At 38.2% G+C, this 15,000-nt stretch overlaps 3 protein-coding genes across 5 annotated transcripts in view; 1 reads left to right on the top strand and 2 right to left on the bottom strand.

The window, feature by feature from the left end:
• LOC138026235 (calcium-activated potassium channel subunit beta-4-like) overlaps window positions 1–2,915 on the top strand; it is a 3,065-nt gene extending 150 nt beyond the window's left edge. The window contains exons 1-2 of the mRNA XM_068873484.1: window positions 1–315; window positions 2,021–2,915. The exon at window positions 1–315 is cut by the window's left edge and continues 150 nt beyond it. Of these exons, the coding sequence (XP_068729585.1) occupies window positions 1–315; window positions 2,021–2,317 (612 nt within the window). The 3' untranslated portion in view covers window positions 2,318–2,915. The remainder of the gene's footprint in view (window positions 316–2,020) is intronic.
• LOC138026234 (uncharacterized) lies at window positions 2,911–6,009 on the bottom strand. 3 transcript variants are annotated; one of them, XM_068873483.1, is made up of 3 exons: window positions 5,615–5,653; window positions 5,068–5,161; window positions 2,911–4,907 (listed from the first exon to the last, which is right to left on the bottom strand). In XM_068873483.1, the coding sequence occupies exon 3, from the start codon at window positions 4,903–4,905 to the stop codon at window positions 3,982–3,984; it is 924 nt and encodes a 307-aa protein (XP_068729584.1). In that variant the 5' UTR covers window positions 4,906–4,907; window positions 5,068–5,161; window positions 5,615–5,653; the 3' UTR covers window positions 2,911–3,981. The 3 variants fall into 3 exon arrangements, with proteins under 3 accessions (XP_068729584.1, XP_068729583.1, XP_068729582.1); XM_068873482.1 differs by lacking the exons at window positions 5,068–5,161; window positions 5,615–5,653 and adding an exon at window positions 5,697–6,009; XM_068873481.1 differs by lacking the exon at window positions 5,068–5,161 and having other exon boundaries at window positions 5,615–5,684.
• Window positions 6,010–11,737: 5,728 nt separating this feature from the next.
• LOC138026060 (uncharacterized) lies at window positions 11,738–13,174 on the bottom strand. The gene has a single exon (XM_068873248.1). The coding sequence runs from the start codon at window positions 13,028–13,030 to the stop codon at window positions 12,461–12,463; it is 570 nt and encodes a 189-aa protein (XP_068729349.1). The 5' UTR covers window positions 13,031–13,174; the 3' UTR covers window positions 11,738–12,460.
• Window positions 13,175–15,000: the final 1,826 nt, after the last annotated feature.

Genomic DNA, 15,000 nt, shown 5'->3' with positions numbered 1-15,000 from the left:
CCTTGCTCAAAATTTCAAGTAACGGCATTGCTTGGTGTCGGAATATTTCTTGTCGGTGTTGCGTGCTTTGTAGCTGTAACGCTTCACTTCGTATTCCCTGCTCTTGCGGAGCAAAGCTTGAAAGCAATAAACTGTACAATAACTTCTGGCGATATGGAGATGAAAGTTAAATGCTCACATAACAAACACGATGATACCAGTTATCCGTGTTTGAGAATTTATGTGTTGTGTGGAAACGAAACAAAAAGGACTGGGCTTTTCGAGGACGCTCGACCGCATTTGTTGCGCAAAGATTTTCACAGCCTCCATGAAAAGGTAACGTCTCATGCAATTATGCAAATTATGTTGAAATATCTTCACATTTTCAGCTGATTAAATGTCTAAGCTAAGCTGGTGCTCTGTACATAAGTGTAATGCTTCTTATATATGGTGCAATGAGGAATAAATGGAAATAAAACATAATATTGGTAAATCGGGGAATACGGGTTGTTGCACGAGACAACGCCTGTAGAGGGATCTGAGGTTTCATTTACCACCTTTCTTATATTTCATCTCCCATTTCTCAGATTCCGTCACTTCTTTGTGAACTTATAAAAGAGATACCGCGCAGTATTTTGCAACCACTTCTCCTTAATTCATTTCTTGATTTACAGTTACTTAAGCGTTGCAAACTCGCTCCGCAATATCCTTGCATGATGATTTTCAAATGCGCTTTTAGACAAATATTTTGTTCCATTTGACCTCTGCCAAAAATAGTCATCTTTGTTGAGTCAACATTTGGCTCATTGTTTATGATTTCAAGCTGTTTTAAAAACGTGCCTATCAAATGACAAAATGTCAAGATTGTTTTGTTTGAAGAGTGATTCAGGTAGGCGAAGCTTCCGTTTCAACAAATTACCGATCTGGGAGCTGGGGCGAAGAGGGAAGGTTATTTAAAGGAATCAACTGTGTGGGCAATCATCCAAAAGCGCTGATTTTTTAAAGTGGTTTGATCTGATAATCAAAAACATCTTAACAAGGAGAACTTAAAGTTGCACTTGTCGTTGGGAAGCCGAAAAAGGAGTGGCACAGACTTTCCCTGACTCACCCCAGAAAACGTTTCCCCACCCCTCCCATGCCACGCTCTGCCAGCTCGTGTTGTCCAAAAATTACATATTCATCTATAAAGGCTAAAGCAAATGCGATACTAAACTATGCAACATAAAATAACAAAAGGGAATTTGCTGTGCGTTCTTTGTAGCGACCAAGATATTCATTAAAGCACCGAGCTCTGGCATCCCTTCAGAAGAATTTGACCTTTTACACCCCATACAATGCGCTTCATACCGCGTGAGATTATCAAAGATTAGATGGCGCCCTGATGCTTACAAAAGCCTTTGTTTCTTAACCTCGTTCCTGTGGTCTGTCATGTGGTGGGGTGGGGTTGGTAAGACACCGTAGGACTAAAATGAGGGTTTCTTCTCGCAAATCGTGGTTTCAAACAATCAACGTTTGACCGAACACGAGTATCAATTCAAGAAAAGAGAGAAACTATTGAAAATGTCAAGCAAAGTGTGATTCCTTGTGCATTTTTCCCTTCTCGTAATGAATTCATTGCGACAGACAGACATTCCTGTCATACCCACTTAAAAGACAATAATATAATATTTTAAAAAAGACAACCACACTTTTGAATTTTCGGAACATGTTTCGATGTTTCAAAAGTGTGGTTGTCTTTTTTAAAATATTAGTAACACTTGTGCTATCCAGACCATTTGGAATAACATAATAAAGGAAATTCTCATATTGCAAGTGATTCGAAAATCCCCCACTTCCTGTGGGGTGGGGAGATGAAAGACCAGAGGAATAAGGCTCCCCCAAAGAGAATCCAGTCTGTTCCTCTTTTGCGTTTTCTCTTTCACTTGTTTATCGCCGGAGCGAAATAGCAAACGCTTTTTTGTTGGCCGCCCTATAAAACTGAATATATGCATTTGTACGTTAAGCATTTTTTTCTAATCACTTTCTTGCCTATTTCTTCTAGTGTTCATTTGAACCCGACGATTGTAAAGACAAACTTGAGGTCAGGCCCGATCTCCCGATTGGATCAACTCTTCATTGTTATTACAATCCAAAAGACACGCATCAAGTCGTTCGACTAAAGGCTTCCGAAGACAGCTACAAAAAGGTTCTCGTACGCCATGTTGTATGGCCGCTGGCCATAGTGATGCTGGGTATTTTTATCATAGCAACGGCAACTTGTTACTTTTTTTCACGAAGTAAAGACAGCTACGAGTATTTACCGGGAGAGTCTTCCACGACATTGCTACGGACTCTTTAGAAGATTGAACGTAATATTTAAAATGAATTAAAGACCAGCCGTAGTTCCCTCGTGTCTGAAGATGTCGGTCAGGATGATGGATAAGAATATCGATTTAAAACTGTTCAAGAAGACAAGGGACAAAAAAAGTCAAAATTATGCCAGGCTACTTCGTTCTCTTCGGAGGAGCTTCCCACCTGTCTCCAATGGAGATTACAACCGCAAAGAATAAAATAGAACGGACTGAAGAACTGCAAAGGTTTACAAATACAAATTAATGGAAAACGGAGACCTTACGTTATGTCAAATGTTCACAAACTTTTACTCAACCTTGTGATAAAAGAAAAGAGTTTCGAGTTTCACTTGAGTTGACGGAAAGAGTGCTCGAATCATCGGCAGCCATCAATTTATAACACTCCATTACCACTCACGTGATAATATTCCATGTTTTTTTTAACCCAAACAAAAGGAAATGTTCGCATCAGAAAAGATAACTCAATGCAATGTAAAAACAGAGAATTCGTTTATAAAATTGTACATATGATAATTTTCGGTATTTAATTTGTCAGCGACGACGTAACGTTTATTATTAAATATTGCACATATCGTCTTCATTTAATCAAAGTTGTTTTTTATTGTAAACTGATAAGTTCCTTTAGGGAATGACAAGGCAAAAAATATGGAAACCTGCATGGAAAACCTTTCCCTGGGGTTTCAGAGCAAAAGCTAGAAAAGAAAAGTTTCGATATTTTCGTCAGGGTAAAAATAAGGAGGGAGCAAAAGAGCTGCTGTCAATATTAAAAATCGCGTTCCTCTAAAGAGCTCCAAAGGAGACACTTCCTACGCAGGCTAAATACAGGTTCCTACATAATACATTTGAAACTCCAAAAAGGAGAAATGTTTTTAAGGAATCTCAGTTCAAGAAATATTTTTTTAAATAGAGATTTTGAATTTTAAAAAAATTATATTTCCTGATATTCCCAAGTGGAAAATTACTCTGTAAAACAAGGTACGAAGTTCAGTGGTTTGCTATCGAAAGTAGAATGCCGATGAAATCACTAGAGTGGCGTGCAACCACAACTTAGTAATAGTCCATTTGTTTCCGTTTCGAAACCATTAAAATGGCAATGAGTTTGATTTGAAAGAAACTACGTAAATCATTTCCATATGAATGGTTTCACAGGAAGTCTTGCTTTAAAAGGGAAAGAACGCAACTCGAAAAAGGGCTGTTATTGTGCCCAACCACAACAGACCCAGGTAATCAAATCCGCCAATCACAACGCAAACCAGTCGCATAGACGTCACGATTGGTTTTGCTTTTGATTGGCTTAGAATGTGGCGCGAAATTTTTAAGCCAATCACTAAACGCAATAAAGCCAGCTGCGACGTAATTAACCATTATTCACCAAAGTGGAGGTAAATATCCACCACTTTCATTGACACTGACGTGAATAATTGTTTTAGTATATACCACACAAGTTGGATCAAAAGCAAACCGAAAAAACTTTATTTTCGTAAAAAATGGTTGGAAATTTCAAATCTTGCGCGCCGGCTACTCCTAAGTGAATAGCACTTGACTAATCACCTCCGAGTTATTCAAGAGCACTATTCACTTGTGTGGTATATATTAACTTTGGATACTCAAATTGAAACCCATTCGAACAACATTTCAAACAACGAAGGAGTTAAACAAAAGAAGAGCGATGAAGTTTAGCCTTCAGAACCATAACATCGTCATTGGTGTATTCTTGACTGTTCCATTCACTGTTGGTTCTGTTTTTATTTCTTGACTGTGCTCCGATGTCTCCTTTGTTTTCTAGTTTCGTCGGACGTATAATATAAGACATATTATTTGATTTGCAAGTTCGGTAATCAGTCTTATACATTGGATCATGGAGGTGTAGATTTTTATTGTCTCTGTCATTTACACAAGGAAGGCACTCGGAATTCTCTGCACTCGTCCATGACTTGTCCTGTGACACACAAGGTCCACAAGTTCTCCTTTGACTGCTCCGATTTCTTTTGTGCCGTTCTATCTTCTGTTTCTTATCTTCGCAGTCCATTGAAATAAAACTTCCACACCGTATTCGAGGAAAGGTGTCCTGTCGACTTTCACGCGAATGCTTGAAACTAGGATCGAGCAACCCATGATTCTCTCTGCTGAAATTGATTGGCGTTGAAATCAACGGAAATAGTAATTTCATTTCTCCGGATGCCGATCTGTCCGTAGTTAGAGAAATGTTTCTCTGGTTCAGGTACGCGACCTTTCTATTCAATATCAAGTCGATGTCTAAATTCTCTTCTTTTTTAAGTTGATCATTTTGACAAATGTTTGTTCCCACTGTCTTTTCTCCATTATGAACATGCCCGTTATCATTGGATGTTATTTTTGATGACCTCAACGTAGTTTGCGAGCCCCTTTCCATCTCTCTGTCGTGTCCTATTGTTACTATTTTGGAAGAGTTTTTCTGTCTGTGGTATAGTTTAGGGTGAAGATTTAGGAAAGGATTTTGCATTTGCTTCATGTCAGTCGTCACTGAAGTGTCCTTGCTATACTCATTGGTTTGTCCAGTGGTGTTACACCGAGACGAAACCCTGGTCTGCATCATACCTGAATTTTTACAAACAAAAAAAGGTTTCTCATTAAAGCACATGATTGTATTCTCGTTTTTAACTCAGACAGAAAATTTGATTAAAAATAAGAGAAAACACCAGCTGGAAAAAACATGCGATTCTCACGTTTGAAGCGAAGAGCAACTAACACTTCTTACTTTGTATAATGACTTTTTCACACTCATTGTTATGAATGATGAGAGGAACCTGACTAAGAGCCACTTTTTATCATTCACTTGTAAAAACTCCGTTCTGAGAAATACAGAAGGTGAGGGTTTAATTTAATGATGACTAAACGAAAAAATATAACACCGTTTGTACGCAAAACTGGACAAAAAAAATATAAGCTTACTCATAAATATTGATACAAAGCGAGAACGTGAAGATTTACTAGTCTTCGTTACAAATAGAGTTTGCCGACGATGATTTGGTGACTAAGTCGGAGATTTCGACTTTCAATTGCTCCTATCATGTCAGAAAAACTTCCTAAGTCACTTCTCAGTTGCCTGCCTTCATCCAACGAAAAATCTAGACACGTATCCAATTTCATTTAGCTGCATCGAAAAGCGATTTGAAAGAGATTATGTTACGTCCATGTACAAAACATGTCGTTGGAATTGAATTGAGTCTTGAATTTTACCTCCTAACATCATCGGGAATCATTTTGACGTTTGCTTGAACGGAAAAAAGCAAAAAATGTCTTACCTTTTCTCATTTTGTAATAATTTGTTGCAGAGTTCCAAAGAAATCGAGCTCGCCGAATATCAATTATATAAGAAATGCTTACCTGACATAGTTGGTATCTTGGAGACGCCTCTTTGATGATAAGCTAATATAACAAGTCAACATCACTACTTGAAATTAATCTGGCTGCAGCGAGATTTTAAAAGATACGACGGAATAACTATAACTTGTCACCCGTGTTAGTTTGACGTTATATCAAAAGTAAGTCGAACTTAATCACTGAAAAAGCAAAAGGTTATATTAAATCATGAGTTGAATGTAGTAAGGAAACATGTCAAAGTAAACAGTTGTATGTGAGCTTTGCATGATGTTAAGGTCTTATTTTCACAACATCATTCTCAGCTCATTTTAATCACAAGTAGCTCGGATCAATTAGCAAGATATATTAGTCGTGTTTTGCCGAATTCACTATGGTTTCAGGGGAAATATTATTTGAAAACTGCAATCTACAAATGGCTCCTTCACGATTATTTTATACATGATTTCGTGAAAGGTTTATTAGAGGCAAAAAGGACATTACATGTAAAAGTTTTTCAAGGATAGAGCTGACATTTGTTGTTAATTCTGTAAATATTAGTGTTACTTATTTGAAATCATGTGGACCGACAAAATCTCAAGAACGAGCGCTGAGATAAAAATAAATGTGATTTAATCGCGCAGGTGAAGTACTTATATTATTATTTTTATTATTAAGAATTAGCACCAGTAGCCTATGGTTGGTAATGATAGCAAAGATATACTTCGGATTTCGTATCGCGAACGAAAAAAGGTGCTTTTTGCAACACTAAGATCGCTTAGAAATGCTTTATCTTTTCGTCGCGGTTTCAGTTTGATTGAATGCTCGCACTATTTCGAACTTTCTGGAGAGTGAGGCTCATGATCAAACACCTCACTCAAGGGAAGATTTTCAAGTTAAGCCGGGGATCAAAAGCAGAGAGCCTAGTTCGTAATTTCAGAATCTTGGAACACAAGAAAATTCCTTTTTAAAAAATGGTGTACAAGGACCATCCTCTGGAACTTATTATTCGTCCCGGGGGGGGGGGGGGGGAGGGGGGTACTCGACATATCCCTGGGTGGGGAGGTACGGCGCGGCCCCTCATACCCTGACCCTGTTTAAGACAAATATCGCTAATTTTCCTACCCATTTTAAGACTGAATTCCGATGTTTGATACCCTGTTTAAGACATTTAACCCAGTTTAAGACAAAAATTGATAAATCGTTACCCTGATTAAGACAAAAGTGATGAATTCGATACCCTTTTCAAGACAAAACTCCCGAAAAACATACCCTGGCTGGCCGCACGTCCCCATTAAGGCCTTATAAGGGTGTACCCCCCCCCCCCCCCCGGGTTATTCGTCGGCTTGCGTGCAGAATGAACGGAAGAGACACGACAAGGATCACTCGTAAACACAACATCTAATGAATCACCGGAGGGCACTTGCTAGAAAGTGACAAGAAGCAGCAGATAGAGCATTTTTGATTGGCTAGATCAACGTATATTTCCACAAGAGTGAATAGACCATATTCGTATTCTTGGTATTGGACTGGGACTAGCTTGCAATGGAGGCTAATGCGGGGGAATATATTAAAGAGAGAATTAAAGAGTATTTGCATTTGAAAAGATTCCCCCGCGTTAGCCTCCATTGCAAGCTGCTGTAGTTCTAGTCCAATACTGAGAATACGAATACCGTCTATAAGATAAGAGTGTCGTTATGGCATTGGTGGACTCCTCAGCACAGTCTATTTTTTTTAGTCTATTTTTAGAATAGAAGTTACCAAGAGACTATCATAGTCTCTTGAAGTTACTCATGTAAGAATAGGTCAAAACACCGTGGCAATCCCTCAAACTGACATTTCCTTATTATTCAACTTACACAACGTACATTCTACTTCAAAGAAACAAACATTTTAAACATCATACAGAGAAGGTTTAGAAGAGACGAGGCAGAGAGTCGAACGCGGATCGATGGCTCCTCGTTACGGATCCGGATGTCCACTAGACTAACGAGACAAGCTCCCGGAAAGTTGAATTTTTTAGAGTATTGACATAGTCCTGACATAGTGCTACCCAGCAAAACAACTGAAAGCTAACCGTTTTCAAAGTGGTTTTTAGACCTAAACACTGTAGATCAACGCGGCTTAGCTCAGAAACGATATTTCTTGTTGAACTTTATAAGCTCTAATTCTGCCTGCATGCTTCATTCTCTTTACAGCGGTAAGCTTGTCGTATTAAGGTAGGATATGGGTCGTGTAATTGTTACGTAATGTCTAACGTCATTTAAGTATGGCCGTGAGGTGAGTGTTAACCGTAAAAATAATGCAATCCTCCAAATTTAATAGGTAGTTTAAGAAACGACGACGGCGACGCCAACGACAACGTCACAAAACAATAATATCATTGGTTAAAAGAGGGAAAATAGTCGTGCTGCAAGCGGGGCACGCATTATATTGCTGTAGTCTGCACAACAACAACGTGAAATCACTAAATTTGACGTCAGTTTAACGACAACTTGAGCGTACAGATGCGATTCTTTCATTCTATATTTTTACTCTGAAACCGCTCGTATAAATTCAATTTTAGGATAATTCGCCTACATTGTACGGAGTGAACGAGATGAAATAACAGCGAAAGACTTAAAATTGTGCAAAGCTACATTTTGAAGTAACGTTTTCGTCGCCGTCGCCGTAGATCTTAAAGTCCTTAATGGCATCTCTTCGAGATTTGCCCAATCAAGGGGTTTTAATACCTCATATACTAGTATAGGTTTTATGCAATTTTGGGGGCTTGTTTTAAAAAGGAACATAAAAAAGAGTACTCTAGCTGGAGAATTCAGTAACGGAGGTCTTTTGGGCCTGCAAAATCAATCGCCAAGTTTACGAGGTTTTTTTTTCTGTTTCTCCTAAAATACGGCAGTTACCCTTAATTATGAAAAAGAGAGAAACGTGAACACAGGGGTTAAACTTCTCCACAATACAGAGACTCCAGCTAATGTTTTATTGCACTTAAGACAAGGCCTTATTTCCCTCGTCATTTGATTTGTATATTTTTGGTAGGTAGGGCCTTATTAACAGATATGCAGTTTACCGTAAGAATCAAACGGGTTCCGCTTTAAAGATTCCTGTTTCGGTTCTATCACGTCAGATCGTAAATTTAGAATGATTTTTCGTGTTCCTGAAGTTGCAGAGCTTACTCGAGGTGCAAAAGCTTGATTAAAGACTCTTGACCAATGCTGTGTGTGGACTGAGGGATATGATTTTTGAAAATTTTGAAGTTTGAGTGATAACTGATAAGACTGATAAGTATTGATAAATAAGACGTCACACACGAGCACCAGCAATCCAATCAAAACACTTTTGCTGATCACAAGTAACGACGCAATCGCCTACGCAACTTTACCTTTCGTTATTTTCTTTTTATTCTACAATGACAACGCAGAAAGTATGTTGTCAGAACATAGCTTTTGGACTTAAAAACAACGTATCTTAATTGTACACTATACACCACCTACACTTTCGTAAAATTTCTCTTCACTTTTTTTACCAATTGTAATTTGTTTCAGTTCGAATTCACATTGGAAATCATAAAATTTATAAGATAAAGCTATAGTGCCATTTCCTTTATAAATCTAGCATAAACACTCACCTTACGTAAGATAACTGGTAATAATCTGAGTTTAAAATATCGGGTCTTTATGGAGTCCTTAACTGTCATGAGGGGCTATTTTTAACTTTGCTACTATTAGAGAATCAGTGGTCGGACATAAACGCATCACTCATTCACGGATTGAACAGCAAAATGGGACCAAGACAAGTGTATCCGGTTTATTCTCATCTTAGCTGGAGGCCTTAGCAGAAACGATATTTCCCATTATTTTGCCATTTTAAAATCCATTTGCTGAAAACTAAAGCAGAACAGGAAGTACACAATCTTATAGTGGGCAGGAGTGGACTACAAAGAGTTGACGGCTTTGCGTCAATATTTAATATATATACTTAGTAGGAGTATTTGTTTTGAAAACAACCATTCGGATTCTTTTATTCAAAAAAGAAGAACATAGTATTTACTCAAAAGCTAACGAGCACATTTAATCAGTTTAGCCTGAGGAGACGTTTCGTGACTACATAAGTGTTTTAAAGCCAACATGATCGGAAATTTTCAAAGCTGAGCACGACTGTATAAATTTCCTTCGGTCAGTAAGTGACCCAATCTCGTCCCCAGAGACCGCTTTTCTTTTGGTCAGCACCAAGAACACGGACTCTGGCCATTTCCGATAAAATTAAACTCCTCTTAATGGGGTTCAACTGTCTTAGACTTCTGACAATATCTTGTTTTTGCCAAGATGATGCCTGCAAATCTAAAAGATTTAAACAGTAGATCATCTATTGAACTGACAATGCTCGCTACGGAGGTTGCTAATTGCCGGCAGTGTATTGTTATCAGTAGATATGTTTTATTTCCTTTATTATTCTCCAAGTTGTCTCTTCTATTTAATGACAAACTATTTTTCTTTTTAAGAAGTTACCTTCCGTTACATTTTTTTTCCAAAGTCGCAAAGCAGTGAGCCACAAAGACACAAAGATGATCCGGCAATTGTCACGAATCAATATTTACAGATCTAGTCTGTCATGGTAACATGTTTTCCACTCTCAAAAGCGGGGGAAAATGAACAACAAAGCCGGAAACATTCTCCTTAATTGAATAACAGAACCCAAAATGACGTCAATCGTTGGGTAGGCAGCCAAAATATGACGCTGAAGTGGCCCACCAGAAAACAAACATGTTTTGGAGATTGAAAAGAAATTCCAATGGCTCTCTTATTTGTCCAAGGTTTGCGTACATTCGCCTTCAAGTTGTTGAATTGTCCACCCTCAACATGCATTTTGACGAAATCTGAATGTCTGTAAAGCTACATTTTTAGTTTGCAGTTTGACGACAACAACGATTGTTAGCGGCAAACAAAGGTTGCAAACACTTGCAAACACTTGCAGCACGCGACCATTAAAACGTCGTTTTTCGTTTTAAAGTTGTTAATTACGTAAATTGTGTGCACTCCAGTACAACATTAAACAAAAGAAAAAATTGACGAATATGTGAAACAAGGACACGAAAACTTGACATTACTATAGTAAGCAAAGTTGTTCACTCGCGATAATTATTGTAACATCAAAAATATTTATATTCGTCAAAAATATCGTTGTTTAAAATAACCGAGCTGGGAACTCGAAAGTTACGTAGAGGGATTTTACTGTATGAAAGTTATTTTGAGGGGAATTAACGGCGAACGGTGAACTTTTAAACAAGGGCAGCCAACGAGAATATAGTTCAAACCCACTTAAACATAGCATTGTTAAACATATTTTCACTATGATTCAAATGACAGATATAGGCATATTTTTTTCCCCTATAAAGTTTTCATCTGTTCGGATTTCCTAGCTGAAAATCTAGTGATCCGAAAATTATAGGAATCAAAACTTTCTTTTTCGAAATTTTCAACTAGAAAAAAGGCTCCCGAAAATTCTAGGTGACCTTTTTAGGGTAAAAATCGTTTAAAATGGGCAATTACATCATCTTTTAGATGTTCGAAAATCCTTGGACAGGCAGGCAAGCAAGAAATTTTACAACAAATGTTCCGAAAATTCTAGATCTTAAATCGTCTTCCGAACAGATATTTTCCGAAAATTGACGTTGGGTGCCCCTGTTTTAAACTAGATTCTTTCGCGAATAAATATAGTTGAATACAACGTATTCACAAAGGAACTCCCCGTAATGTGCCCAGACGGAACAGTGGCCAGTATAGATCGTTTGAAAATTGTGATTGAATTGTTGTATGAAGTGACCTTAATAGTGTTCAGCTTTTCAGTTAATTCTTTCCAGTAAAAATTATTAACCATTCCTTATTCACAATCATGTTAAAATTGTCTGGAGTTAAACTGTAAGTGGTCATTTTTGGAGGAAAAGTGTCAAAGGGGACATAATTTTTCAGAACTCGTAGCTTTTGTTAAAAAGGTCAAGAAACCTCGAATAAGTAGTAGGATCGGAGTGTGGCGCAGTGATTTTTTTAGGTCACAAAAATGACCGAACCTTTTTCAGCAATAATTTGTGTTTAATATGGTACCATAACACTGCTGTTAAGTAAGTGGATGTGATTGATGTACAAGATTGCTCTAGACAGTTTGTGAAGAATTCATGCATTTGATTATCTGTGGTAGCAAAACGTATTCAAGCTGTGAAGGTCACTAAATGACACGACAAATCAAAGAAGTCTAGGAAAATGGCGTGCCTAGGAAGTTGGTTACATCCGGTGGGTACCTTACTCAAATAAATCGCTCTAAGATCTGTCTTCGTAGGCAAAGAAATCAACTAAGCAACGCTTTGTAAACTCTCCAACTCCTCTTCTTCTCCCAGCTGGGAATCTTAACCGTAAACACATTTGATACAAATAACTTTATATTCTGGAATATCGCAACATCGTGATACAACGAATAACTGATACGCGTCGTTTGGTTTCATCTGAGGTGGGTCTGAAACGGATGTTTCTGACAGAGAGAAAAACGATCCATGGCGGAAAATTTGCAAACAACTGATGACAAAAAGATAATAACATGTCAGAAGTCAAAAGTTTTAAAGTTCCTCCGTCTATAAATTTGTTCATATATGCTCAATCGCTTAAGAATAAATCCGTTTGCAACGTTATTTTTCACAGCGCTCAGCGTGAGTTCTATTTTCGCTCCTCTCGCGCAACTGTACAGCTTCAAACAGTACAACGGGTTAGTCATGTACGAGTTGTTTTAGGATAGATAAAATATTAATAGTGATGAAAATCATTTTCCCCACAGTTGTCTTCGCTTTCAATATTATGATTTATGTCGACAGCGTCTTTTGGCTGTAGCAGTGCAACATTACTGCTTCGAATAGACGGTACGCAGTTCGGTCTTTCCAGTCGTTCTTTCGATGCCTCCAAAGGCGGGAGATCGGACATTCTTCGAATTCTCCTGCGCCTTGATGTCGGCGTTGTATCGCTCGCGGGTGATCCCGTTGATCGAGCTAGGGGTGAGCGATTTCTAAGTTCAGTTAAAGGTGCATCACTTAAAGATCTCCAGCGTGTTTCCAAGGCTTGTTTGTGATCCAATTCATCTGGACAACTTCGGCTATTTGACTTCTTGCTAGCTTCGAGATCATTTTCAACCCGAATCGAGGGTAGTGGTTCATTTGGTCTTGTCACTGAAACTCGCCTCAACAGAACCTCATCAAAATGAACGTCTGAGTTCTTTAAGTCCTCAGCGCGCTTCCGAATAATTTCAAGTACTTCCTTGGTATCTTCATTTGTAGGTCTGTTGCGAAGAGCAGGGTTTTTTATATCGCCCACATTTCTCATCGTCAGCTTTGATATTTCCGTACCCTCGTTCACAAAGACACCCGCTTGATAATAGGACCCAAAAATTCAACAACGAATGGCACTGTGACAGTTAAAGAATCCCGTTCTTATGAAAACGCTACAAACAATCTCAGAAGCTACGTCAATGCGCACATTAATTTAACGCTTCATCAACTTTTCATAATCACCAACAGTTTAGTTCATCTTTCCTTAGCGACGCAGTGGCCGTTATGGTCAATTAATCACCCGCGAAAACAACAATGCGTGAAAACTAATATCGCAGAACCGGCATTCAAGAAAAGACAAAAGCATTAGCAAGTTTTGCCTGTTGTGACCTATTTTTACAGTTCTTTTGTTCACGGTCCTAAGAGATTCTGTCTAATTAATCATTAGATAGACACTAATTTAGGTGGATTAAGGAATTGAGGACAATCAAAATATGGAGGATTTGTTCCCATTTGTGGTCTGCACACTATTTGGGGGATTGTGAAACAGGAAAATGCCATTACTGACTCCTTATTGGATCGTATCAAATGATAAATGAAAGTTTGAAATAATAAGAGAAATGAAACGAAAAAGAGGAAACATTTCGAGAACGCCATCATAACGTCGATATGTTGAAACTGACGAACTTATTTTTTATGTAGATGAGATTAATCTTCATTTATCAATCTTGAGATTAGCCGGGCGAAAATGTCAAACTTTGTCAAGAATCAACTGACTTTCCGTGCGTGCGCAACACATAATTTCAAGTTTCCACTGTAAATTAAGAGACAAACGTCACTTCAAAATATACTGAACTTTGCTCCACCGTAATGATTTCGTCATTGTTTCATCTCGTTCGCCTTTTACAATAAAAGCAAAGTATCCTAAAATGAAATTGGTACGAGCGGTTTTAAAGTTAAGATAGAGAAAGAAAGATCCATTTTTGTATGCTCTCGTCGCTGTTAAAATCTCAAATTTGGCGACTTTACGTTGTTCTTATGTAGAGCACGCAAAACTTCCTAAAATGCGATACGATAATTATTTTCCCTCTTTTAACCAATAATATTAATTGTTTTAAGCTCTCTCGTGTCTTGTCCAAAATGTACAAGAATGTATCTCGACTCTATATTGGAAATTTATAATAAAAGTACATTAGTGTGTCAACAGTTATTTGTGCCTATTAACAGAGAACAACAAGGTATATTTAAGATTCAAAAGGTGTTAATGGTAGTAATTGGTCTCAAAAAGCAATTCAAATGGGAGTCGTTGTTTTTTTTAACATTCCGTTTGTCAAAAGTTTAGAATACACTAGGATCGCCTGGAAAGCGCCAGAAAAGTTTGCGGCCGGGACTCTTTTTTTTTCTGTAAATCGTATTTGCCTGGAAAGCAGCATACGTGACTCAATTTATGAACTCGCCGGCAGGGTGGGAAATGAATTTGACCAAATTACAAAGCAACAATTCTTCAAATTATTGAAGGATGTTTTTTCACGCTGCAAGGCCGCCTATGTTATGAATCATGGAAAAACTTGACGAAGAGTTTTAACGCCTGGTTTCCATATGATCTGCAACGGTCTGCGACCATCGGAAGCAGTCTGCGTCGGTCTTATCGCAGACGATCGTAAACAGAGGAGGCAAATGTTTCCATTTAAATCTGAAGCGATAGCAGACAAGCGCACATGTAATCCTCTGCGAAGCGAGGAGAAAAAGAAGAGCACTTTCTGATTGTATATGTTTCAAGGCAAACAATAGAGTGTGTCGCCGGTAGGACACAGATCACCTCAGACACAAGTTTCCATTGAAAATTGTCTTAGTCGGAAGCATCGCAATGGTCGGGAAAGTAGAACTAGATTCAACTTTCCCGATCATCCAGACCGTGTGTCGCAGATCGCCACAGAGGCCTGGGACAGATGTTACCATATGTCTGCGACGTGGCTTTCCATTCGCGGACCAAAAATTTCGCAAAAACCAGGTAAGGAATCCAAT

The sequence above is a fragment of the Montipora capricornis genome, chromosome 12, assembly GCF_036669925.1.
Source record: "Montipora capricornis isolate CH-2021 chromosome 12, ASM3666992v2, whole genome shotgun sequence".
NCBI lineage: Eukaryota > Metazoa > Cnidaria > Anthozoa > Scleractinia > Acroporidae > Montipora > Montipora capricornis.
The sequence above is the reverse complement of the archived record's forward strand: the minus strand, read 5'-3'. Positions and strand labels throughout refer to the sequence as shown.

Excerpts from the sequence above, each read along its gene's own strand:
- LOC138026060 (XM_068873248.1), bottom strand. The coding sequence starts at position 13,030 with ATGAGAAATGTGGGCGATATAAAAAACCCTGCTCTTCGCAACAGACCT.